Genomic DNA, 24667 nt, shown 5'->3' on the forward strand with positions numbered 1-24667 from the left:
TCCCTCTAAGGAATGCATTAGCTGATTCCCACAAAGTTTGATACACTGTTTATTATTATTATTCAGTATCACAATATATTTTAATTTCCTTTGTGATTTCTTCTTTGACCATGGGTTACTTAAGACTGTTAAGATTCCAGTCTTTTGAAGCTTAATTATGCATATGGTCTGCTTTGGTGAGTGTTTCTTTTTCTTTTTCTTGAAACATCATTGATTGTCCATATCTGTGGAGTTCAGTGTTGAATATCAACACCTGTGTGCAATATGTGATGCTCAAATCAGGATAATTAGTATATTCAGCATTACACTTTGTAATCATTTTTTTGTGGCACTTTCCAAATTTCTTGCTAACCCTCCCTGTTTTGGTTAATGTTACTTATGCACTTGAAGTGAATGTATTTCTGCAATTGTTGGGTCTAGTGTCCTATCAAGTTGGTTGATAGTATTGTTCACATTTTCTATATCCTTACTGATTTTTGTTTGTTTTATATACTTGTCCTATCAATTACTAAGAGAAGGATGTTAAAATCTCCAACTATAATTGAAGATTTGTCTCTTTAGAATTGATACTAGGTGCATATACATGTGGGGTTGGTATGTATTCTGGATGATTTGACCCATTTATCATATTGAAATGTCCTTTTATTTATTTATTTAGTGGTTGGCTAGTATGGGGATCTGAACCCTTGACTTTGGTGTTGTAACATCGGTTTCTAACCAACTGAGCTTACCATCCATCCCCCTGAAATGTCCCTGTCTTAAAATCTTTTTGTCTTCCAAGTATCTGCTTGGTCAGATACCAATATAGCCATATCAACTTTCATATCCTTGCTGTTTTTGTAGAATATATTTTTCCATTCTTTTATTTTCAACGTATCTGTGTGTTTATAATTAAAATATCTGTTGCAGACAGCATATAGTTGGGTCTTGCATTTTAAAATCTGACAATCTATACCTGTAATTGTAGTGTTTAGTTCATTTATATTTAGTGTAGTTATTGATGTGGTTGGATTTTAGTCTACCATATTGTCTTGTTTTCCATATGACCTTTCTGGTTTTTGTTTGTTTCTTGCTCCTTTCCTATCACATTTTGGGTTATTGGATTTTTAGCTGTTTTTTTTGTATAATATTTTTAGAGCTAGCAATATCCATCCTTAACTTATCAAAGTTTAATACGATATCACTTTATACTTCACAATTCATGTTTCTCATTTCCCACCTGTCAATTAACACCTTTACACTTCCCATTTCCCACTTGACACTCCTCCACCATCCATTTCCCACTTCCTACTTCTTATTTCTCACTTGGCAGTTCACAAATGTAATAACAGGTTAATTACATTTCTTCATGCTATTTTAATATCTTTTACTTATGTTATATTGTTGTTATTTTTGCTTTTAATGGTCAGCTGCCTTTTGAGGAAGTTATGAGAAAAAAAGCATAGTATTTTGTATTTATTCACTGTGTATTAACCATTTTGGTGCTCTTCGTTCTTTTCTGTAGATATGAGTTTCACATTACCTGGGAGAATGTCCTTTAGCATTTTTTTGTAGGGCACATCTACTGGTGACAGAGTCTACTGGTTTATCTGAAAACTGTGTTTTTTTTTTTTTTCCTTTTTTTTTGTCTTTTTTCGTGTCCGGCAACGGATCACAACCCTCAGTGTCGCGCCCATACCGGACCGGGACCGGCAATGGGATCGCCACCCTCGGTGTTGCGTCCGCACCTCGCTCAGCCAGTGAGCGGGAACCGGTCTGTATGGGGGATCCGAACCCTGGGCGGGAGCACCACCGTGCTCCCAAGCGGCGCACTGTAGCAGTGCGCCACCGGGCCGGCCCTGAAAACTGTGTTTTTTTTTTTTCCTTTTTTTTTGTCTTTTTTCGTGTCCGGCAACGGATCACAACCCTCAGTGTCGCGCCCATACCGGACCGGGACCGGCAATGGGATCGCCACCCTCGGTGTTGCGTCCGCACCTCGCTCAGCCAGTGAGCGGGAACCGGTCTGTATGGGGGATCCGAACCCTGGGCGGGAGCACCACCGTGCTCCCAAGCGGCGCACTGTAGCAGTGCGCCACCGGGCCGGCCCTGAAAACTGTGTTTTAATTATAGTTTTTGAAGGAGGTTTTTGCTTGATGTAGAAATCTATGTTGTAGTTCTTTTTCTAGAATTTGCATTTGTTTCTTTTTATAGTTTCCATTTCTCTGTAAAGAGACCCTCTTTTCTCATTAAAAGCATATTTTTCTGTAAAGTCCTTGGGCCATCTTGGAGATGGTTTCTCTTAACTGCTTTTTTCCTTGACTTTGGGACACATTTTCATGTTTATTTATTTAGTGATTTTTGGATCACACCCTGGGTAATATAGATGACACATTTTAGATGTTGAGGATTCTGTTCTTAATACTGGTGATGTTTTGTTCTAGCAGGCAGTTTGCTTACTAATTGATCACCTTAAACTTGCGTGGTCTTGGTTTTATGCTTTAATAGAGCAGATCTTTGGAAAGTCCAAGATGTTTCCCAGGCCTTCCTAAGTTGATGAGACTTGACCACAAGGCTGGGTCTCACCTGTGGACTTTAGGTTTTGTTAGGGCAGGTTAACATAGGTCTTACTCTAGTGTGCGGTCTTTACTTCTGTCAGGTAGCTTTTCATATGTCAGGATACCTTGGGTGTTAATGAGGTCTCTCCACTCTGGATGGTCAAAAACTCCAGTGTCTCTCAATAGTGTTTGGCCTTTTGGATATCTGTTTTGCTCTTAACCCTGTAGCAACTGGTGTCTGTCAAACCTTGCAGTTTCACTCTGCTCATGTACAGTCCAACTTTTGATCAACAGCTTAAGGGGAAACCCCATGCAAACTTCTGTCCCTTTTCCCACAGCTCCCTCCCTGCCCTAAACTTCAGATTTCAGCCACCTCAGCAGTTGCCAGTTCTGATGTCTGCCTCCTCAGTTTGGTGAGACCACTGTGCTCTGCTTGAGCTCCACCTTTCTGTGCTGTGGTTAGGAAATTGTCCCAAGCATACAGCCAGGATGATCATGGGACTTACCTCACTTCTGTCAGGGACTGCATTCTTGCCTGCCTTGTTGTCTAGTGCCTGACAACAGTTGCCTTATATGTTTTCTCCAATTTCCTAGCTGCTTCCAGGGGGTGGGCTAGGCTCTATTACCGGTTACTCTGCCATGACCAGAAACAGAATTCCCCAAGCATGTACTTATTGAGCACTTAACATCTGTCACTCTAGCACACTGGGTGCCATGTGAATATATGAATGAAATATGTGGGTTTCTTTTTAAACAAAAATAAATTTAGTGAGGTCCCCATGAGAAATGTGATATTGGATTAATCACTTTTACACCACTTTTCCCTTTTTATAACTTGAAAAAATTTACTTTCTTATTTTTTTTTAATGATTTTTTTGATGGAGGATGGATTATTTGCATGAAATGGTAGGGATGAGGACATTGATTCTTTTACCTTAAGAAAAAAGCAGCTATTAAAAGCTAGATTGTTATACTGACTTCTGATTAAGCCAGACACACAAGTGATTGGGTGTTTTTTTGATTGTTGTGATTAGAGTTATAGAGAAATGATGACCTCTAGCTCCTTCGTAACATTTAAGGATGGACCCACTAATCCAAAATTAGGATTATCTGCAAGAAAGTTAACTAGAAATAGTGCATGATTCTTTGAACATATCTTAATATTAGCTTTGCCATTTAATGTTTCTCTTTTCACCTTCTTAGTTGCCGTCTTCTTTATAAGTATGGTGTGCTAACCGATTGCACCACTGGAGCTCCATTAGTTGCTATCTTCTAAATTCTGATACCATTCACATAAAATAGTGAGGCCATAGGAATATTTTTGAGGTAGTCAGTATTTATTCTAAACCCTCTTTAAATAAGCCCAAGGCCGAAAGTTTCAGGTATGACCAGTTTTTCATAAATTCCCAAATAGACCTGTTTTCAACATGGCACTCAAAATTCCCAAGTAGACCTGTTTTCAACATGGCACTTGGAAATTTCATTATACCTGTTGGGGAAGACTTAATTTGTTCTCTTTAACCTCCTATTAATTATGGAAGTATCTGATCATTTCAACATTAGCCTTTATTCTTAGAGCATTAATGTAAAACCTATAGTAAAAATACTTTTCAGGGTGCATTTCATTCTACTTGGTCTGGACATTTGAAGACCAAGAGAGAACATTATAAAATGGGCAGAGTGATGGTGGCTGTTTAGATCTGGTATCAATCACTGGTTTGCTTTGCATCTTCAAGTTTACAATCTTTCAAAATAGAATAGTATATTCATTGAGCAGTTTCAAAAGAGCCACAGTTGACTCCCGGGCATCTCAGGTAGGGCATGTTAATTTTTTTTTTTCCTTAAAATATATCTCTTTGTACAGCACTCAGTTTCATTCTTTTTTAGTGTTTCTGTGAAGACCTGGTTGTCCCCAGAGACAATTCCACCCAGCAGCACGTCACCTAAAAGGACTTGCCAAGCCAGACGATGCCCACTGACCTGGGACAGGCCCTAGGCCTGCTGCCATCACTGGCGAAGGCCGAGGACTCCCAGTTCTCTGGAACAGATGCTACCTCTCAAGGGGAGCTCTCCAGCCCTGAGACTGCACGCCAGCTTTTCAGGCAGTTTCGTTACCAGGTGATGTCTGGGCCCCATGAGACCCTGAGACAACTCCGGAAGCTCTGTTTCCAGTGGCTGCAGCCGGAGGTTCACACCAAGGAGCAGATCCTAGAGATCCTCATGCTGGAGCAGTTTCTCACTATCCTGCCCGGGGAGATCCAGATGTGGGTGCGGAAACAGTGTCCAGGCAGTGGAGAAGAGGCAGTGACCCTCGTGGAGAGCTTGAAGGGAGATCCTCAAAGACTGTGGCAGTGGGTAAGCAGAGGGTGTTATGACTTGTGAGTGAAGCACCGGGCTCCTTCGGAGTCTCATCAAGTGTGTTGTCCTTTTCCTGATACCACTTATGACCCCAAATGTGTGGGATTTTGCCATGCCAAAAACCAATTCTCTGACACCAACTGAGTGTCCAACAATTCAATTCAGTTCTGATACTAACTATCTGGAGTTAGTGCAGACCCCACAGGTTCAGGGCTCAGTCCCACATAATCCCTATCCCCCACCCCCTTCAGATGCCAGTAGCATGTCCCAGAGGCCACCTGTACTTCTGACAAATTGGCTATATGTTTGGGGGTTCCCACCACCCCCTCTTCAGGTTTGATAACTCATTAAGATGACTTACAGAACTCAGGAAAGATCTTTACTTACGGTTACTAGTTTATTATAAAGGATACAACTCACTAATAGTCAAGTGGAAGAGATGCATAGGGCAAGGTATGTGGGAGGGGTGTGGAGCTTCCATGACCTTGCCTGGTGTGCCACCTGACCATTGCCTCCTTGAGTTCACCAACTTGGAAGCTCTCTGAACACCATTGTTTAGGCATTTTTATGGAGATTTCACTACTTTGGCACAGTTAATTAAATTATTTGCCACTGGTGATTCAAAATCTTCAGCCTGCTCCCCTCGCCAGAAGTGATGGTGGTGGGGAGGGAGGGGTTCCAACCCTTTAATTATGCGGTTGGTTCCTCTGGCAAACAGCCCCAATCCTGAAGCTATCTAGGGGCCCACCAAGAGTCACCTCGTTAGCATAAATTCAGGTATGGTTGAAAAGGGCTCATTATGAGTAACAAAAGACACTTCTTCCACTCCTGTCACTCAGGAAATTACAAGGGTTTTAGCAGCTCTGTGCCAGAACCAGGGGCAAAGACTAAATATGTATTTCTCATTATACCACATCTGGGTTTCCCCATACCTCACCTAATTCTAAGATTGTCTGACTCTTAACACCTTTTAGCCATTGGGAATTAAGGATAAAATCTTCCATCCCATTCCATCTTTAGAATAGAAAGTTTGAGAAGTTGTTCAAAAGATGCTTGAGACTGTCCACTAGGTGCTTGAGACTATCCAATTGGTGGAGACTGTCCGGTAGAAATACGATATAAATGGCATGTCTTGAAGGTCTTCCAGGCCTGGCTCAGGCCTCAGCTTTTGGTGTCTTTTGGAATATTTCTTTCACTGGACTGGAAATAAAAGCTGATTTTCTTTCTCTCTACTCTATGTCCCTAAAGACTGTCTATGATCTGCTGTAGAAGTTTAGCTTTGTATCTTTCAGAAATCCTGACTTCTGGATCCTTCAGTAATTAGTACTATATGGTCTCTAGATCAGCATTCAAGTTCTAGGACAGGAAATCTTATCAGAGAAGATGGAGTCTCCTACCTGCCACCTGGGGGAAGTGGAGCCCCATCTTGAAGTGGTGCCTCAGGAGTTGGGACTTCAGGATTCCCCCTCAGGGCCTGAGGAGGTGCTGAGCCACATCGTGAAAGAGGAATCTGACACAGAACCAGAATTAGGTGAGGGGCAGGTATTCATGGTGGTGTGTGATGCTATCTTGGAGAAATTTGGGGGATTGTTAGTAGGCTTAAGTGTGAGTTGGAAGGATCTGCTGCTTGGGGTAACCCTGGAAAGTTTGCAAAGAGGGTAGACCTACATGAGCCACTCTGATGTGGAGATTCAAAGTTTGTATTTTAAACCACTTTATGACTAGGCCAGACCATTTGGATTTTGGTTCTGAGGAAGGAGGTGGGAGAAAGTATGGGAGATACTTGTTTAGAAGGTTGAAGGGAGTTGGAGTTTGTTAGGGAGGTGACAAGTGTAGAAATTTGGATATCAGAATAGATGTTCTAATTTGTGAAGATTTTTGTCTGTGCCCTGTGGGGAGTGGTTAAGGAAGACATCTGGATTCTGAAAACTTTCTTTACTCACTTCAGCTCTGGCTGCTTCCCAGCTTCCTTTCCGACCTAAGGAAAGGCTCATCCGAGACCAGGACTTTGGAGCCTCACTTCTCCCAACAGCACCTCAGGTGAGCTGGTTCCTTGCTTCTCTTAACACCTGAACCAGGCTTTGAGGGCATCTCAGTAGTAAGTAGTCAAGAGGATTGAAAGGGGACACAATCTCAGAAGTGGAGTAGAGAGGAGGGCCTAGCTATGGTAACAATTACAGTACATGTGTAATGGATCCTGAGTTTCAATATTTCTCTCATTAGGAATGTTTCCTAATTGTCATCTTGAATGATGGATTCTGGCCTCTGGAAAAAGGTACAAGTTGGTGTGAAGAGGCAAATCTTGTCTCTACCCCCATATGGTTGTTTGTCCTCTTTTATTACCTTTGGGTTAGGCTAAGAAGAGACTATTTCATTTCCTAGACGAGGTCAACCACATAGAAGTCAGTTTGAGATTTTGAATGGTTATATCCATGTGGACAGGTGGCTCTCCTCCACCCCCAACTTTATGGAAGTATAATTGACAAACAATAAACTGCATATATTTAAAATGTACAATTTGGCAAATTTTGATAGACATATAAACTCACGAAACCATGACTATAATCAAGATAATAAACATTTCCATCACACTTAAAACTTTACCTCTTAGCTTTTATAATCCTTCCTTCCTGCCCCACTTCACCTGCCCCCACCATCCTGAGGCAACTACTGATCTGCTTTTTGTCAATACACAGTAATTTGTATTTCTTTAATTTTATATAAAATGGAATCATGAAAAATATAATCTTATCTTTGTTCTTCTGCATATAATGTATCTTTTTTCCTTTTTTTTCTTTCTTTCTTTTTTTATTTTTGCTTCATATGTTCTCACTGATTTTAAACAATTTAATTATGATGTGCCTTGGAGTCATTTTCATGTTTCTTGTGCTTGGGGTTCATTGAGCTTCTTGGATCTGTGGGTTTATAGTTTTCATTAAATTTGGAAACTTTTTGGGGCTGGCTTGTTACCTCAATCGGTTAGAGCATAGCCTTGTAACACCAAGGTCAAGGGTTCGGTTCCCCATACCAGCCAGCCACTAAGAAAAAAAAAAAAATAGAATAAAAAATATTTGGAAACTTTTTCTCCATTATTTTTTCAACTGTTCTGTTTTATTTATTTATTTTTTTCTGTCACCCTTATTTCTCTTATCCCTTGAGAACTTGGAGAATAATACATGTGGGATGTGTAAAATGATTATATATATACTCATACAGATATTAAATCTCTTCAAGTTGTCCCACAGCTTACTCTTTTTTCTTGCCTTTTTTTAAAAAAAATCTCTGTATTTCATTTTCAATATTTCTGTTTTTATGTCTTCAAGTTCATTGATCTTTCCTTTGCAACATATAATCTGCTGTTAATCCCATTCAGTATATTTTTCATCTGAGATGTACTTTTTATCTCTAGAAGTTTGAATTGGAGCTTTATTATATTTGTACTTAATGTGTTTAGTCTTGCCTCCAGCTTCTTGAATATGTAGAATATAGTTATATCTGTATTAATGTCCTTGTCTACTGATTATCACCTGTATCGGTTCAAGGTCAGTTTTGACTGATTGATTAATTTTATTATGAGATGTATTTTCCTGCTTCTTTGTATGCCTGGAATTCTTTGATAAGATATCAGACATTGAGAATTTTACTGTGTCAGATGCTGGATATTATTTTACTCCTATAAATGTTCTTAAGCTTTACACTGGGGTGTGGTTATGTTATTTTGACACAGCTTTTTATGTGGCACAAGAGAAGTTTTTAGTCCAGGGCTAATTTTTCTCACTACTGAGGCAATACTCTTCTGAGTGCTCTGCTTGATGTCCCTTAGTGTACCAGATTTTCATCCTGGCTCGGGTGGAAGTATGAACAATTTCTAGCACTGTGTGAGCCTGGGGGATTGTTCCCTCTGTTCTTTTGAGTGTTTTATTCCTGGGCTTGAGGGGGACCCTCTGCAGATCTCCGGAGCTCTCCTTGTGTGCAGCTCCCTCCTCTCTGATTTTCTGCCCTGCTAACTCTAACCACCATGGCCTCCCCAGACTTTGAGTTCCTTCTGTTCAACTCAGGGAGGCTGCTTGGCTCAGCCTGGTTTCCTTGTTCCTGTGCTGCTGCCTGGATTCTCCCCCCAGGCAGTGAGCTTGGGCAACTGCGGGGCTCACTTAATCTGTTTCCCCACTTTCAGGGATCTCTATTCTCCTTTGTTGTGGTCTGCATAATGTGCAATGTCTGAAAACCATTGTTTTATGTATTTTGTCCCCTTTTTTAGTTATTTCAGACAGTAAGGTAAATCTGGTTGCTTTTCCTCAATTTTGGCTGTAAAGAGCAGTCTGTGGGACAGGTTTATCTTAATTATGTAGTTAGCAACTCTGAAAAGTTGCATTTGATAAAAATAAAAATTTTTAGGAACATATACACCTTAATCAAAACATCATTTAAAATCTTGAGGGGCTTTTTTTTCTGTGCCGGTAGCGTTACTGCAAACGTGGTGAACATTCCTTAAAACCCTTTGGACTTTCTATAAGAAGTGTGGCAAACACCAACCTCACAAAGTGGCACAGTACAAGAAGGGCAAGGGTTCTCTGTATGCCCAGGGAAAGTGGCATTATGACAGAAAGTAGAGTGGCTATAGTGGGCAGACTAAGCCTATTTTCTGGAAAAAGGCTAAACTACAAAGAAGATTGTGCTGAGGCTCGAGTGCATTGAGCATACCTGCAGATCCAAAAGAATGCTGGCTATTAAACGATGCAAGCATTTTGAACTAGGGGGAGATAAGAGAGAGGGCCAAGTGATCCAGTTCTAGGCTTCATATTTTGTTTTATTACAAAGACAATAAAATCTTGAGGTTATGTTCATTCTAAAAACAAACAAACAAACAAAAAATAACCTTTAGGGAACTCTTCTTTGAACTTGCCTTGCAAGGTACTTTAGAGTGAAAGTAGAAATAGAGAAGGCAGTAGGTGGTGTTTAATTCAGTGCTTTAGCCTTTCAGGCTCAGAGATTTAGAAACAAAAATACTAGTGTTGCAATGTACCTGGGGGAAGAGAGATGGAGAGGTGGCAGGGGAGGGATATACCTATTTAGGGAATTGAGGATACCCTTCTTCCTGCTTTCAAGGTACCCAGAAACCAAGTTGTTAAGCAGCAGTTTGCTTGGTGAAAAATATTTGGGTATTCTGTGAAATATTTCAGCCAGGCTTGGAGGATTATTGTTGCTTCTCTTATATATACAGAGCATTCCAATGACAGGTATATATCATTTATTAATATATCTTAACTAGTAGAGTAGATAGACATTAACCATTACCCGTTCTGGATAACTTAAAGTGAAAAGATTCAAAATGCTCATCAGCACTGATTTGTTATTGACAGCTGGTATACATATATGTGTGTGTGTATGTGTGTTTATAATTACCTACATTTAGCTGATAACTAACCACCACTCAGCCCAAATAAACAGAAGTGATCTCTACCCAATCCCAATATCTCTTTCCCAAACTAACAATTTTTGCTTCAGAAATACCTTGATATATTTAATGGAATCCTTTGGAAGTGAAGGGAATTTTTAAATATAAATAATCATTCCCTCTAATCACTTCCATAAATTAGGAACTTAATAAATAATGCCCAAATAATGAAGTGGTACCACTGTCCCTGTGCAATAATGCTTCATTATCAGAAACCGTAACTTAGCTGGAACCTCACATAGACTCGAAGGATGAATTTACTCACATTCCTGTGTTTTCAAACTTAAAGGAAAGGAACACAATACAAATAACTCCTTGTGCAAATCAGTTGTGCTAATATCTCATAAACCCACAAGATGGTGCTATTTCCACACAAAAATAGGGATTATTCACCCATCAAAATCCTCCTACACCTCTCTTCCACAATAGGAAGTTAGGGTTTTTTCCTCCTCTTATAAATATGAGAAAATGGCAAGATGGCTGCCTTTGGTGTCTTGCCTCTTAAGTAGGGGGTTTTGTTTAAACATCGCCAGCTTCTTGGCAGTTCCTTGAGTAAGTTTGTGGCTTTAAGCTGGAGGTACACTTTCTGAGCCTCCTGAAGCAACTTCTGGTTTCTGAATGAGTCGAGTGTTACCCTTGGGGATTTTGATGGCTGTGTCCTTTCGTGTCTTGTACTGTTCGTGGTAGCTACTGTTCTGGTGCCCACAGAATAGGCCCTGTGTCTAGCAAGCCAGGCAGCCAGTCACACATTACTGTGCTTGCCATTCACATCCTTTTCTCTGCTAGCACCAAAGCAAGGGTCTGTATGTTCTGACCACAAAGACTGAGAACTCCTGTATTCAGCAGTGTTTGCTCAAGCTGGTTATTTTCAGGAGGTTGTTAAAATGGCCTTATTCACAGAGGATTAACAAAATAAGTTGCTAGCTATTCAAACTTTAATGATTAAATTTTTAAAGTTAAAATTCACTTTAAAATGTGGTTATAGTTAAGTTGACTTTTGGCTTCCTGTCCTTTCCACCCTAAAACATCCAACCCCTTGCTTTTTATTTTTTAGCTTAGCATCATCTGCTAATAGAAGACTTTTTGGTGTGTCCTTTCTCCTCAAGCCATTTCTACTTCCCTTTGATGTGCTAAGGGCAGACTTGATTTACGACTGAGAATACCTTTCCTGAGGAGTATATTCTGTGTAACAGAAAGATGACTTTCCAATTTCGCTCCTCATTTCTGCTCCCTGTGTAGCCTGGCTTTGCATGATATAATGCATGGCTATCAACTGTAGGGATCCTGAAAGTGTGCAGAATCTCTTAATTCTCTCTTCAAACCCTTGGGGTGAATCTGGGAGACTGCCCACGATAGTAGTGATATATATTATCTACTGAGGACTTATTTGTTAAGGGCTTTATTTCACCCTGACAGCATATATGGAGTGCTTATTCTGTCCCAGGCAGGGTCTTGGGGACTGGGAAAGTACAGTGGAGAGAATGACAGAGTCCTTTTTTCATGAAGCTTATGTGTGTATATATATACACACACACATAAATATTTAATAAGCTGTGATGAATGCTGTGAATTAAAAGTACAGTGTGCTGTGAAAACAGGTGACACTTGCATTATTTCTCTCAAACATCTCAGCAGTTTTTTTGAGTTCAGTAATCAGGTCACACAGCTAGGAAGTGGCAAGGCTGGGACTTGAAACCAGGTATGTCTGATTCCAAAGAATGGGTTGCTAATCACTCTGCTCGACAATCTGAGTTTCTAATGGTCGGCTTCTTTTTGGGAAGATTGAAATTTGAATTCATGAGATTAGACCCTAGTCTGATGGCATTCCCAGTTTTGAGTCTCCAATCTTTAGTTCCATAGGAAAAGAAGGGCTCCTTTTGGGGGATAATGGAGGGATACCTTGCTCCAGAGAACTCATCAATTTCCCACTAACTGGGAAGAAAACTGATTTAATGTTAGACCTTAAATGCAGAACTATTGGGAGATTACAATTGTGTACAGCTGTAACATCTCTCTCTTTGTATCCACTAGTTCTTGTTTCAGGGTAGGGCTTAGGAAGCAGTTGACTTCCTGTTGATCCTTCCCACCTTTTTGCTTATTTGCACGTGCTTTTCCAACAAATTCCTTTTTAATTTCTTTTTCCTCTTGAATTTCCAGATTTTAATTAAATAGTGGCAATATCAGGCCCCTACTGTTCAAAGACCCCTACTACAGGTGCTTGAAAAAGTTAAAGGACAGTGTAGAGAAAGCTCCTGCCTTCTGTATGTTCTCTACTTTTAAATACATGCAACTTAAAAGTACTGAACTTAAAGCCTAAATGTTTTATAACAAAGGCAAGAAATACGGATGTAGGGACTGTCATTTCCCCTTTGGCCGCTTCATCCCTTGAACCACTCTCCATGATTTCTTAGATCTTCTGATGGTCAGGATCCTATGGTACATTCCTTTCTCCTCGTCTTTCCTATGGGCAGGGAAGGCATGTTCAAAAACCTTCATTGCAGTCACACAGTATTGTATTATTTCCAGGAGCAGTGGAGACACCTGGATTCTACTCAAAAGGAGCAATATTGGGATCTCATGCTGGAGACCTATGGGAAAATGGTCTCAGGAGGTGAGGGCATGGGTTACACTGATGGAAGGAGATGGAAAGACTGGACATCTGTTAGGCATTTTCTACGCACTCACAGGACATCTGCTCAACTTAAAGTTCTCTAGGTGAAAGAAATCATTAGAAACACACTTGGGCACTTGGAGATTGTAGGGTAAGAACTTTCACATATTGAAAGTATTCTGGGTGCCAGGAACCTCATGAGTGCATTACATACAGTAACTTCTTTGATCTATGAAATGGGTAATTCCCATTTTAAAGATGATGAAAGTGAGTGTCAGATCAAGTATTTGCTTGCTGTTTCATAGCTCGTAAGTGCTGAGTTAAGATGGAACTTAGATGTGGCCAGTTCTGTGTACGTGTTCTTTTCTACTAAACCACAGTCCTCAGACTGTCATTGGTGGGGTCCCAGTCATGATCCTTGCACCAGCCTGCCGGATGGTCTGCAGGCCCTTCTGGTCACCTGCCCAGACTCTTATTTTTGTGCCCTTCACCATATAGTCATCTTGAGAGTACTGTGCCTTATAAGGTCTGCACAGTTCAAAGATGAATTTCCCTAAGTGATCTCTGGAGTTTTCATATTTCCCTTCATGCTTAGGGAGTTCCTTTGAAAGACACAGCTTGAGCTCCCAGTCTTCCTCATTCATCCAGGCCCACATACTTATCTCTCTCTGTAGCAGGCATTTCCAATTCCAAACATGACCTGATTAATTCAACAGAATATGGGGAAGAGCTGGTAGGACTGCATCTTCATGTCAATGAGAAGATCCCAAGACCCACCTGCATAGGTGAGTGATCTTTTATTGTTCTGGAGTCATTTCTGACCTCCTGTCATTAAATTGGAGGTGGTGTGAGAGGAATTAGGACTTTGGTTTCTATTGCCAGCTGTGTTTATAACTAGCCATGGTCTGGTCAGTCCAGTTTGAATACTGAAGTTGGGTTTCCTTGTCTCTGGCTATAGAGCTGTTGACATGTGAATTTAACCATGGAAGGAAGACAACACATTGGATCTGCTGTCTTCAGTCTTGTCTGTTGTCAGAGCTTTCTTTGTCAGAGAGAACTGAGATTGGTATAGATTGAGACCAATACAGATATGGGTAGAATTCCATTTCAAAAAAGCTTATGTAACAGACATTATTACCCTTCTCAGTAAGAAGATCCAAAGTAACTAGACTTTTTTTTATTGTGGTTATAGCGAATAGTAACCAACCCACCTCAGCAAAATAAAACAGAAAAATATATTTTATCTAATATCTATGCACATAGCATTCATTAAACAGCAGCATCAACAAATACCTCATATAAATCTTGTGTTTTAAGTGTGAGGAAGAAGAAATCTGAACTTGTTCCATTGTAAACTAGCAGTTACTCTTTGCCCTCTACATTTTTTTTAAAACATTGCAGTTATGTAAAACTTAACTGTCAAACTTACACACACACACATGTTTACATAAACAATAAATCCCAGGACCTTGGAGGAAGAAAAGGACCAAGGATGGGAATTATATGACAAGCCATTCTCTATTCCCAGTGGGATCTAATTAATTATTTTCTTTTGCTAATATACCACACAGAGAGCAAACATCAACTAAGACATAATTTTAATTTAAGCAATATATTTATCAATGTACTATTTCACAAGGATTTCTTTGGAGCACTATTTTTCAAACTTCATTTCATGATCAATTATTAGGATTTAAAAATTTTTTTGATATACTTTATTTTTTACAGCAGTTTCAGGTTCATAGCAAAATTGAGTGGAAGGTACAGAGATTTCCCGTATACCCCTTTGCAGTATAGTTTTACTTGTGATATATATAGCTCACTGTATCCCCACTCATTTTGTTTTATGGTGTGTTTTTCCCCCACTTTTCCCTCATCCCACCTGCTGACATGGCCTCATTAGATCCTACCTTGAACCAAACGCTGGGGAGTCTACAACACCAGCCTTTCCTGATAGACAAAGACATGAGATTGTAGGTTCTTGAGAGAAAGGATATGTGGAAAGAGGTTTAGGAAGACTAATCTGTAGCAGTGTGCAGGACAGATAGGAAGGGGACACTTGGAGGAGAGAAGCCTGTTGGAAGTCAATTCAGGAGTCCAGGTGTGCAGGGAAGAGACCCCAGATGAGCGCGGAAGCCACAGTAACAAGATGGGGACGGGCCGGTCTGAAAAATACAACAGTTGGCCAGTCTGCCAGGTCTGTACTCAGATCAGGGACAGAAGTCACAGGAGAGAGAGGATATGCTGTTTTATTTAACCATATGGTAGAACAGCTCATAGTTAAAGAAGCCCAGCAGGAGTCAGTCTCAAAAAGCCATATACCCATACTTCTAATCCAAATTCTGAGGGGTTCAAAAAATTATATGGAACAGTGATTCTTAGACAGTTTTTTGTTTGTACTTTTAATTTTGATTCTTAAAAAGTTATCTGAAACAATACAACAAGCAAGAATAGTAAAAAAAAAAAAAAATTAGAAGAAAAATGTTTCATGAATATTATATCTGTATATATTAAGTCTGTTGTTTTCTAAAGATCAGATCATGAAAATAGTGTGATACTGATATAGAAATTGATGTACAGGTCAGTGGAATGTACAAGGGAGCCCAGAGAGATGCTGGTCTATATTAGCATTTAACGTGCAGGGGCAGGGAAATGGCCCAAATGCATGGGGATGAACCTTGCTCCAGTGAGCAGGGGTGGGGCAGATGACTCTTTAGGAAAAGGAATTGATTTAGATTTCATGTGTGTCATATGTTAAAATACATTGGAAATAGATTTAAAAAGGATATAATATTAAAATAAAATAATAATAAGAAAAATGGGTAGATATTTGAGTCATGTCTGGTTGGGAAAGATTTTTATACATATAAAAGTAATGGAAACAATTATTAAGGAAAAGATGAATAGACTTGAGTATATTTAAAAAGCAAAAAACCCCCACAATTTCTGTACATAAAGATGACCCCAAACCAAATTAGGGGTAACTAAATTGGTGAAAGACATTTTTCTTGAATATGAAAAATAAATTATTATTATTTTTTTAATGTAGAAAGAGTTAAAGCAAGTTGATAGGAAGAAATGACTTTCCCAGTAAAAAATGGACAGCAATCTTTAGTATGAAAAATAGCTCATAAGTATGGGGGAAAAAAATTGTTTCATAACTAAGGAGTTAAATTTTAAGACAATGAGAAACTATTATTCACTAACCTAAATGTCATATATTTAAAAAATGTTTAATACTTAAGTATTGAGTACTCACCTGCCCCCCAGCCCAGCTTCACATACCAGAGGATGGCAGAGTTATTCTGGAAATTGGGTTGCCAGTAGGTGTCAAGAGTCTTAATATTCATGCCCTTTGACACTGTAATTCCAGTTTGAGGAATTCCTTTAAGGTACTGATCAGAAATGTGGGCAAAAACTTATGAAGATTTAAATGCATATCACAGCATTGTTTATAGTAGCAAAACCACATTAAATGACTTAGCTTTCCACAGTAGGAGAATTCTTTTTTGACTGGTAGGGGGATTGCAACCCCTGGCTTGGTGTGAGATTTAAATGCATATCACAGCATTGTTTATAGTAGCAAAACCACATTAAATGACTTAGATTTCCACAGTAGGAGAATTCTTTTTTGACTGGTAGGGGGATTGCAACCCCTGGCTTGGTGTGGTCTGCACCACGCTCAACCAGTGAGCACACTGGCCATCCCTATATAGGAGCCGAACCCACGGCCTCAATGCTACCAGCGCCGCACTCTCCCAATTGAGCCATGGGGCCCGCCCTCTTAAATAAATTATGTGTTTATTGTGACATCTCCATGATGGGCCATTACTCATCTCTTTAAAATGATATTTATAAAGGCTTTAAAGACAAGAGAAAGTACCTTTGCCATTTGAGAGGAATATGTTCTAAAGCTTTTTGAATTAACAAATTTAGGTCTAGTTCTCTAGCACATGCCTAGATCTCTGGCAGATAAAGGAAAAGACACTAATACAAGGGTACTTCATAAAGTTTGTGGAAAAATAGAATTGAAAGATAATACAAATCTTTTCATGAACTTTTTGAGGTAACCTCATATATGAATGATAAAGGTAAAAAAGCTTCTTTAGATCTACAGGGATAAGATAATTTATAGAAGTTGAAAATATTTCATTTGCCACCCAAATAAAAATTTTTACTATATGCATCATTAAGTAGTAATAACTGAAAACCTAAGTTATGATGAGAAAAACAAAATTTTAACTGCTTATGTGAGTTAACAATGCACTTGTAAATGCTGGGTTCAAACACAGATCAAAGGATTCACTTTTATACTTTACAGCCCCACTGTATTGCAAACATACTAAAATGACACATTCATGCATTTAATAAATTTTTGGGTTACTTATGAATGGGAGAATCTATGTCAAATGTTAAACTGATCGTATACCTCGGTTTACAATTTGAATGCTACATAGCCAGATATAGAACATATATACACTATGGTATCAATTATGTTAGAAAATAGCATATACATGCATACATATAGGTTCAATAAAAACGACTTGAAGGAAACGTATACTCATAGTTTTTTCGTCTGGGTAATATGATTGAGGTTGATTTGGTTTTCTTCTATATACTTTTCTGAATCTCCAAATTTTTTTTAGTGATTATCTTTATAAAAATCAATCATTTTAAAAGTAGTACTTGAATATAATATACTTGTTTTTCCTGGGCCTTAAGAAATGCGTGGCACTTATTTATGCAGGGATTAGAAAATCCCTCTACAAGCCTTCCTGTGCTGTTCAGAAATTCTCAGCTCCAGTGCTGAATCGCTTAACCTTGAACCCAGTGCAAGGGAAGGGAGTCCCAGGCGTTCAGGCTGAATGACCATTTCTTTTTCATTCACTGATGCCCTTTTTGTAAAAAGAATGAATGTTTTATAATGACCCTTTCTTTGACATGTGAGTTAGAAAACGGCATAACAATTCATTGAGCCATTTGAATATTCTTTCTTCTTTCAGGAGATAGTCAAGAAAATGACAAAGAGAACCTAAACTTGGAAAATCATAGGGACCAGGAACCTCTGGATGCCTCCTGTCAAGCCTCAGGAGCAGCACCTTCTCAGGCTTCTTTGAGGGGCTTCTTCAGTGAGGATGAGCCAGGATGTTTTGGAGAAGGAGAGAATCTCCCTCAGGCTCTGGAGAACCTCCAGGGAGAGGAGACAGGGGGACAACTCTCTCCTCAAGAAAGGAATTCCGGGAAGCAACTAGGTCAGCATTTGTTTAATCCTCATCCAGGAGAACTGTCCACCATGTGGCTTGAGGAGAAGAGAGAGGCCTCCCAGAAAGGGCAGCCGAGAGCCCCCATGGCCCAGAAACTCCCCACCTGCAGAGAGTGTGGGAAAACCTTTTATAGAAATTCTCAGCTTATTTTTCACCAAAGAACTCACACTGGAGAGACATACTTTCAGTGCCCCATCTGCAAAAAGGCCTTTCTGCGGAGTTCAGACTTTGTGAAACATCAGAGAACTCACACAGGAGAGAAGCCCTGTAAATGTGATTACTGTGGGAAAGGCTTTAGTGACTTCTCAGGATTGCGCCACCACGAGAAAATCCACACAGGAGAGAAGCCCTATAAATGTCCTATCTGTGAGAAAAGTTTTATTCAAAGATCAAACTTTAATAGACATCAGAGGGTTCACACAGGAGAGAAACCTTATAAATGTTCCCACTGTGGGAAAAGTTTCAGCTGGAGCTCAAGCCTTGACAAACATCAGAAATCCCACTTAGGGAAGAAGCCCTTCCAATAGCCAAACTCTCTTAGCCTATTTCTGTGTTCCAGTCCATTTAAAAAATACTCAGCTCTATCTGGAGGAATTGCATCTCTGAGAGGATATCTGTTCTCTCTCTTCTTCATGGACTGGAGAGGAGAGAACACAGAAATGGTGTTGGACTTGGAGGATATATGTTGGCCTCTGGATTGAATTCGACAATGGCTTAATATCTTGGTTTTGCATCAGGAGAAAGAATGTTCTTCATGTTTCAGCTCATCTCCTTTTTTGGACCCCTTGAGAAAAAAATCTCAATTGGAGATCCTGTTTTAGAAGTGCTATCTGGGAAGAGTTGAACTCAGGTAGCTGCAGTCACTGCTGCTGGGAAGAAAATTGGTCAGCCCTTTAGAACTGGGGTGCTAGAGCAGCTCTTCTGTTACAGAAGGGGGAGCATAGGAGGCCAGTGTTCTTTGTCAGACAGGTGAAAAATTAACTTCAAGTGCCCCTTATTCAAAATAAACGTAGAGTTACTTCCTATTTTTATTTGTGTCTGAAGTGTTCACTGTGTGTTAACTATATAACTCAGCACATTTTTCATAGAAGGCCATAAGTAGTAGCTGAGCTCCAAGATCAGCCCAAATAAACCTATCAAATTTATAATGTAGCAGAACAGTAACAGGAAAGTGCTAACCTAATGCCCAGGTTGTGAGAGCTTGGCCAGTGCTGGGCACACCTTTATCTCAGGTAACTCTGTCTGGTGTACTCTTCTTCAGCCTACCTCTCACTTTATCTCATGCCTCAACCTGCTTCTCTTTCTCCTGGCATCCCACTTAGGCTGTCATTTTTGCTAAAGTGCTTGATTTTTAAAAATTATCTTTATTATCTCATTTTGTCTGTAGGTGTTAGGAAGAAATCAATAGTATTGATCTAATTTATAGTACTGTCTAGAAGTTTATGAACACATATATCTAGACTGTCCAATTGTCCTTGTCTTCAAAAGTTACATGCCGTAAAGTGTCCTGCTCTTGTATGGTGAGACTTCCACCTTCCACCATCTTGGTCTTCTTCTTGCCTGGTCTTATTGTACTATCCTGGGCGAGTGTCAGAAAGGATGATGTTAATGTGAAAGAACTATCGCCCTGAAAATAAATTAACCTGTAGGCAGGAAACTGCAAGAGATTGACAGACAATGGGCGGTACATTACTGGTTAATGGGAAAGGAGAGACAAATTCAAGTTGGAGTTTCTGGATTCCAGGAGGAATTTGTTAACTCCCTTATGGCACGAAGATGAGGAATAAGGCTCCACTTAAGGGGTGTAGGAACTGCAGTGAAGAAAGCAGGAAAATCATGGAGGAATTGGCATTAGATTCTGTATTGTGCATATAGCAGAGATTTGTAGGATGTTGGGATCTGATGTTTAAATTAGAGGTTCTCAAAGTGTAGCCTCCAGACCAGCAGCATCAGCAATTTGTTAAACTTATTGAATCAAAAATACTAAAGTGCGGGGCCCAGCAGTCTTTGTTTTTAATAAGCTCTCCAGGGGATTCTGATGCCTGCTCAAGTTTAAGAACCACTGTTCTGGATAGTAATTAATCTAAAAAAGTAAGTCTCTGTAAGGATATGAAGGAATAATGATTCCAGAAGGAACACTGTGCCCTCCCAGACTTTTCTTACCAAACAAGCTGCCTTATAGAGCTCCTTAAAACTCATCAAAACTGTGGAATCCTCTGGGCTTCCAGAGAAAATTTGTTCCACAGAGGAAAATCTAGGAAATTTTCAGATTAAAAACTTTAGGGAAAGTGTTTCTCCTTGGGTTCCTGTTAAATTATCTGAAGGATGATAGAGGTACAGGAAAACAACCTATTTGTTCACAGTTGTATCCTCAGCAAATATAGTAGGTGTTAGATGTATGAATTAATGAAGGATAAGTATTTTATATATACTTTCCTTATCCTCTACAGCAGGGATCAGCAAAATAGGGCACATTGCTTGTTTTTGTAAATAAAGTTTATTGAATTGCAGCCATACCCATTTGTTTCCATACTGTCTAAGGCTGCTTTTGTGCTGCAGTGGCAGAAGTTGAGTAGTTAAAACAAAGACAATATGGTCTGCAAAGCCTAAGATATTTACTGTCTGACTTTACAGAAAAATTCTGGTGACCCCTCACCTAAGGCAGTGTTCCTGAAACCAGAGTGTGTATACCATCACCTGAAGAGCTTGCTAAAATGGAAATTCTCATTTACGGATGATGCTGCCGTCACTGATCGAATGATGTTGTGGGGTCACCAGGAACTAGGGCACTGAGTATAGTGCAGTGTAACAAGGTCAGGGCTCAGTGTCTGTGGCTTGTTTTGCTTGGTCTCTTCCTGGTCATTTATGACTCAGCAATTCTCGAAGCCTGGACCAGACACAGTTGAGAAATAAATCATTTTATTGGAAACATTGTGTTACAAAATTCTCTCCTAGTTTGAGGCCCATACTCCTCCAGCTCAGCCTCACTATAGACACTGCTCTCCATCCGAGTCCCTAGGGGAATTCTACAGAATTGTGGGTGCTTGTGATGTCTTATCTTTCTAAGTGTCTGTGTTCGTCCTTCACCCACCTGTCCTTCTAGGCAGGCTCCAGCCTAGGCTCTTTTCTCATTTTCTCTGGCTCTGCAGGAAGCTAAACCTGGAGAAGCAAGGCTACTCCAGCTAGAACCCATTTGGATGGGTTCTCCTTAGTCTTCAGGTTGAAAGTCCACACATAGGTGGGTCCCCGCTGACAAGTCTTGTACATAGGACAGGAATAGACACTGCGGCAATCCTGCTTATCTGCAGGAATGGCCTTGATGAACATCACAGGCATGGGGGGTGTCAGATCCTTCAGCTTGGCCTCTGTAATGATCCCAGCCTGAGGACAAGAACATGAGAAGAGCTGTCTTAGACCCAGAGCCTTGCCAGCCAGCCTTACTCCTGTCAGAAGATCCAAGGGATGAGAGACTGCGATGGCCTGCTGCTTCTCTGTCTGTCCCCTTCCGGCTTCTCACAAAAACCCATGATGGAATGCATCTGATACTTGGAAAACACATTTTTACTTTTTTCTGCCTAAATCACTTGAGAGAGTTCCTAAAGCTATTATTTATCACATACAGATAAATCCCCTTGGAGCTTGACTGTTCCCTAGTTTTATTTTTTCATTCATTCATTTCATAAGCATGTTGAATGCAACTATTTGCCAGATGTCATGCTAAGTGCTGGGGACTTAAAAATTACTAAGACACAGTTCCTGCCAGTAAATGCTTTAGATTAAGGCTTTGGTTACGTCCTGTTTCTGCCCCTTTTCAGTTTCATATGCTAGCTCATCCATCCTCATAGAGCATTTGGACATTTCGAGCAAAGAGAACTACATTCTATCTTTACTCATGTGATAGGGTCCTGACTGTTCTGTAGCTTCTCAGGTGAGGCCTCCCTGTGGTTTCTTGAGATGTCTCAATAGAGCTGTCTCGGCAGTTTTTTCTACTAGTCCTGATAAAGGGTCTCTTGGTCAAATTAATTTGGGAAATGGTGCTTACCATGCTCTGGACTTGAATCTTTGCAATGTACACTAGCATATTGAAGACGAGAAGTCCTAATAGTAAAGAAAACAATTCAATTTTATTTAATCTGGTGTTTTCCAAACTTATTTGACCACAGGACCCTTTTCTTTGCAACGTATTCATTTCCCAATAGCACTAGTGTTTTATGGAACACACTTTGGAAAATGCTGATCCAGAGTGACTCACAGATTCTTTGTGTCCATGTCACTCTGAGCCCCTTATGCTATAGACAGAGTTTGGTTTATTTTCATGAAATTTATTTAAAGGGAAGAATGTGCCTTTTTGGTTCTTTTAGAGGCTGATACATTGCATGGTGAGTAACAGAATAAGGTAAACAGAGGGAAACTCCTAGCCTCTCAGAACTGAGTGTTTATGTCAAGGACTAGGAGTGGGGGTGGAACCTTTTTTTTTCACCTATTATAAACCAAACCTTTTAAAGTGTACAATTCAGTAGTTTTTAGTATATTCACAAGGTTGTGCAATCACCACCACTGTCTAATTGCAGAACATTTCCATTACCCCCCAAATAAATTCTGTAACCATTAGCAGTCACCATTAGCAGTGAAATATAATTGACAGCTCCAATTATTATGGTTAAATTGTATATTTTTTCCTTCAATTCTGTCAGTTTTGTTTCATATATTTTGGGGTTCTTTTGTTAGGTGCATATATGTTTATAATTGCTATATTTTCTTGATTGAGCATTTTATCATAAAATGTCCTTTGTCTCTATAATTTCTATTTCTTCTATCTTTTCTTCAGTATCAGTGTTTGTCTTATAAAATCTGTTATGTCTAATGTTAGTATAGCCCCTCATCTCTCTTTTGGTTACTATTTGCTGCATATCTATTTCCCATATATTTGCTTTCAACCTATCTGTGTCATGACTCTAAAGTATGTCTCTTGTAGACAGCATATACTTGGATCATGGTGGGGGGGTTTTGTTTGTTTTAAACCCATTCTGCTAATCTCTGCCTTTGAATTATAGTCTTTAATCAATTTACTTTTAATGTAATTGCTCATAAAGTAGGATTTATGTCTGCCACTTTGACATTTATTTTTCTGTATGTCTGTGTCTTTTTTTGTTCCTCTATTCCTCCATTATTGTATGCTTATGTGTTAATAGATATATTCTAGTGTACCATTTTAATTTCCTTTTTAACTATATTTTTTGAATTATTTTCTTAGTGGTCGCCTTGGGAATTACAATGAACATTAATGTTTAGTAATCTACTTCAGATTAATTGCAACTTAATTTTAATAGTATACAAAAACTTTTTTTCCTATATAGCTATATTGCCTTCTCCTCCTTTGTGCAGTTTTCATTATTTGAATTAGATCTTTATGCAATTTATGCTTATCTACATAGATTTATTTTTTTAATTTTTAAAATTTTTTGAATAGTAATCTTTATTTATTTATTCATTCATTTTTTTCTTCTAAAGATTTTCTTTTCTTTTTATTTTCTTTATTGTTTTATGTGGTTGATTATTGTGGCCAATTACCAAAACCTCCCTCCCTCCTCCCTCTCCCCCCTCCCTCCCAACAATGTCCTTTCTGTTTGCTTGTCATATCACCTTCAAGGAATTGTAATTGTTATGCCTTCTTCCCTCCCCCACCCCCCAGTTTTTTGTGTATTTATTTATTTTTAGCTCCCACAAATAAGTGAGAACATGTGATATGTCTCTTTCTGTGCCTGACTTGCTTCACCTAATATAATTCTGTCTAGGTCCATCCATGTCATTGCAAACGGCAGTATTTCATTGTTTTGTATAGCATAATAGTATTCCATTGTGTAGATATACCACATTTTCTGTATCTACTCATCTGATGATGAGCATCTGGTCTGGTTCCAACTCTTAGCTATTGTAAAGAGTGCTGCAATGAACATTGGGGAACACGTATACCTTTGACTTAATAATTTCCATTCCTCTGGATATATTCCCAGCAGTGGGATAGCTGGGTCATATGGTAGATCTATCTGCAATTGTTTGAGGAACCTCCATACCATTTTCCATAGAGGCTGCACCGTTTTGTAGTCCCACTAAGAATGTATGAGCGTTCTCCGCAACCTCGCCAGCATTTATCTTTCACAGTCTTTTGGATATTAGCCATCCTAACTGGGGTGAGATGGTATCTCAGTGTGGTTTTGATTTGCATTTCCTGGATGCTGAGTGATGTTGAGCATTTTTTCATATATCTTTTGGCCATTCGTAATCTTCCTTACAGAAATGCCTATTTAGCTCTTTTGACTATTTTTTAATTGGGTTACTTGTTCTTTGTTGTAAAGTTGTTTCAGTTCCTTGAACATTCTGGATATTAATCCTTTGTCCGATGTATATTTTGCAAATATTTTTTCCCACCCTGTTGGTGGTTTTT

At 39.4% G+C, this 24667-nt stretch overlaps 2 protein-coding genes across 4 annotated transcripts in view; one reads left to right on the forward strand and one right to left on the reverse strand.

Annotated features, from left to right (window-relative positions):
* The first annotated feature begins 2091 nt into the window (after positions 1-2091).
* ZNF18 (zinc finger protein 18) lies at positions 2092-19253 on the forward strand. 3 transcript variants are annotated; one of them, XM_008594557.1, is made up of 6 exons: positions 2092-4889; positions 6234-6423; positions 6841-6932; positions 12874-12958; positions 13633-13743; positions 17962-19253. In XM_008594557.1, the coding sequence occupies exons 1-6, from the start codon at positions 4503-4505 to the stop codon at positions 18747-18749; spliced, it is 1653 nt and encodes a 550-aa protein (XP_008592779.1). In that variant the 5' UTR covers positions 2092-4502; the 3' UTR covers positions 18750-19253. The 3 variants fall into 3 exon arrangements, with proteins under 3 accessions (XP_008592779.1, XP_008592780.1, XP_008592781.1); XM_008594558.1 differs by having other exon boundaries at positions 13636-13743; XM_008594559.1 differs by having other exon boundaries at positions 13675-13743.
* A 1871-nt stretch (positions 19254-21124) lies between these two features.
* LOC103610378 (dynein heavy chain 9, axonemal-like) overlaps positions 21125-24667 on the reverse strand; it is a 13947-nt gene continuing 10404 nt past the window's right edge. The window contains exon 2 of the mRNA XM_008594560.1: positions 21125-21603. Coding sequence (XP_008592782.1) covers positions 21376-21603 — 228 coding nt within the window. The 3' untranslated portion in view covers positions 21125-21375. The remainder of the gene's footprint in view (positions 21604-24667) is intronic.

This window comes from Galeopterus variegatus, unplaced genomic scaffold, assembly GCF_000696425.1.
Source record: "Galeopterus variegatus unplaced genomic scaffold, G_variegatus-3.0.2 Scaffold11039, whole genome shotgun sequence".
Taxonomy (NCBI): Eukaryota; Metazoa; Chordata; class Mammalia; order Dermoptera; family Cynocephalidae; genus Galeopterus; species Galeopterus variegatus.

Excerpts from the sequence above, each read along its gene's own strand:
- ZNF18 (XM_008594557.1), top strand. The coding sequence starts at position 4,503 with ATGCCCACTGACCTGGGACAGGCCCTAGGCCTGCTGCCATCACTGGCG. Across the intron at positions 6,933-12,873 it reads TTCTCCCAACAGCACCTCAG|GAGCAGTGGAGACACCTGGA; the intron begins GTGAGCTGGTTC and ends TATTATTTCCAG. Across the intron at positions 12,959-13,632 it reads TGGGAAAATGGTCTCAGGAG|CAGGCATTTCCAATTCCAAA; the intron begins GTGAGGGCATGG and ends CTCTCTCTGTAG.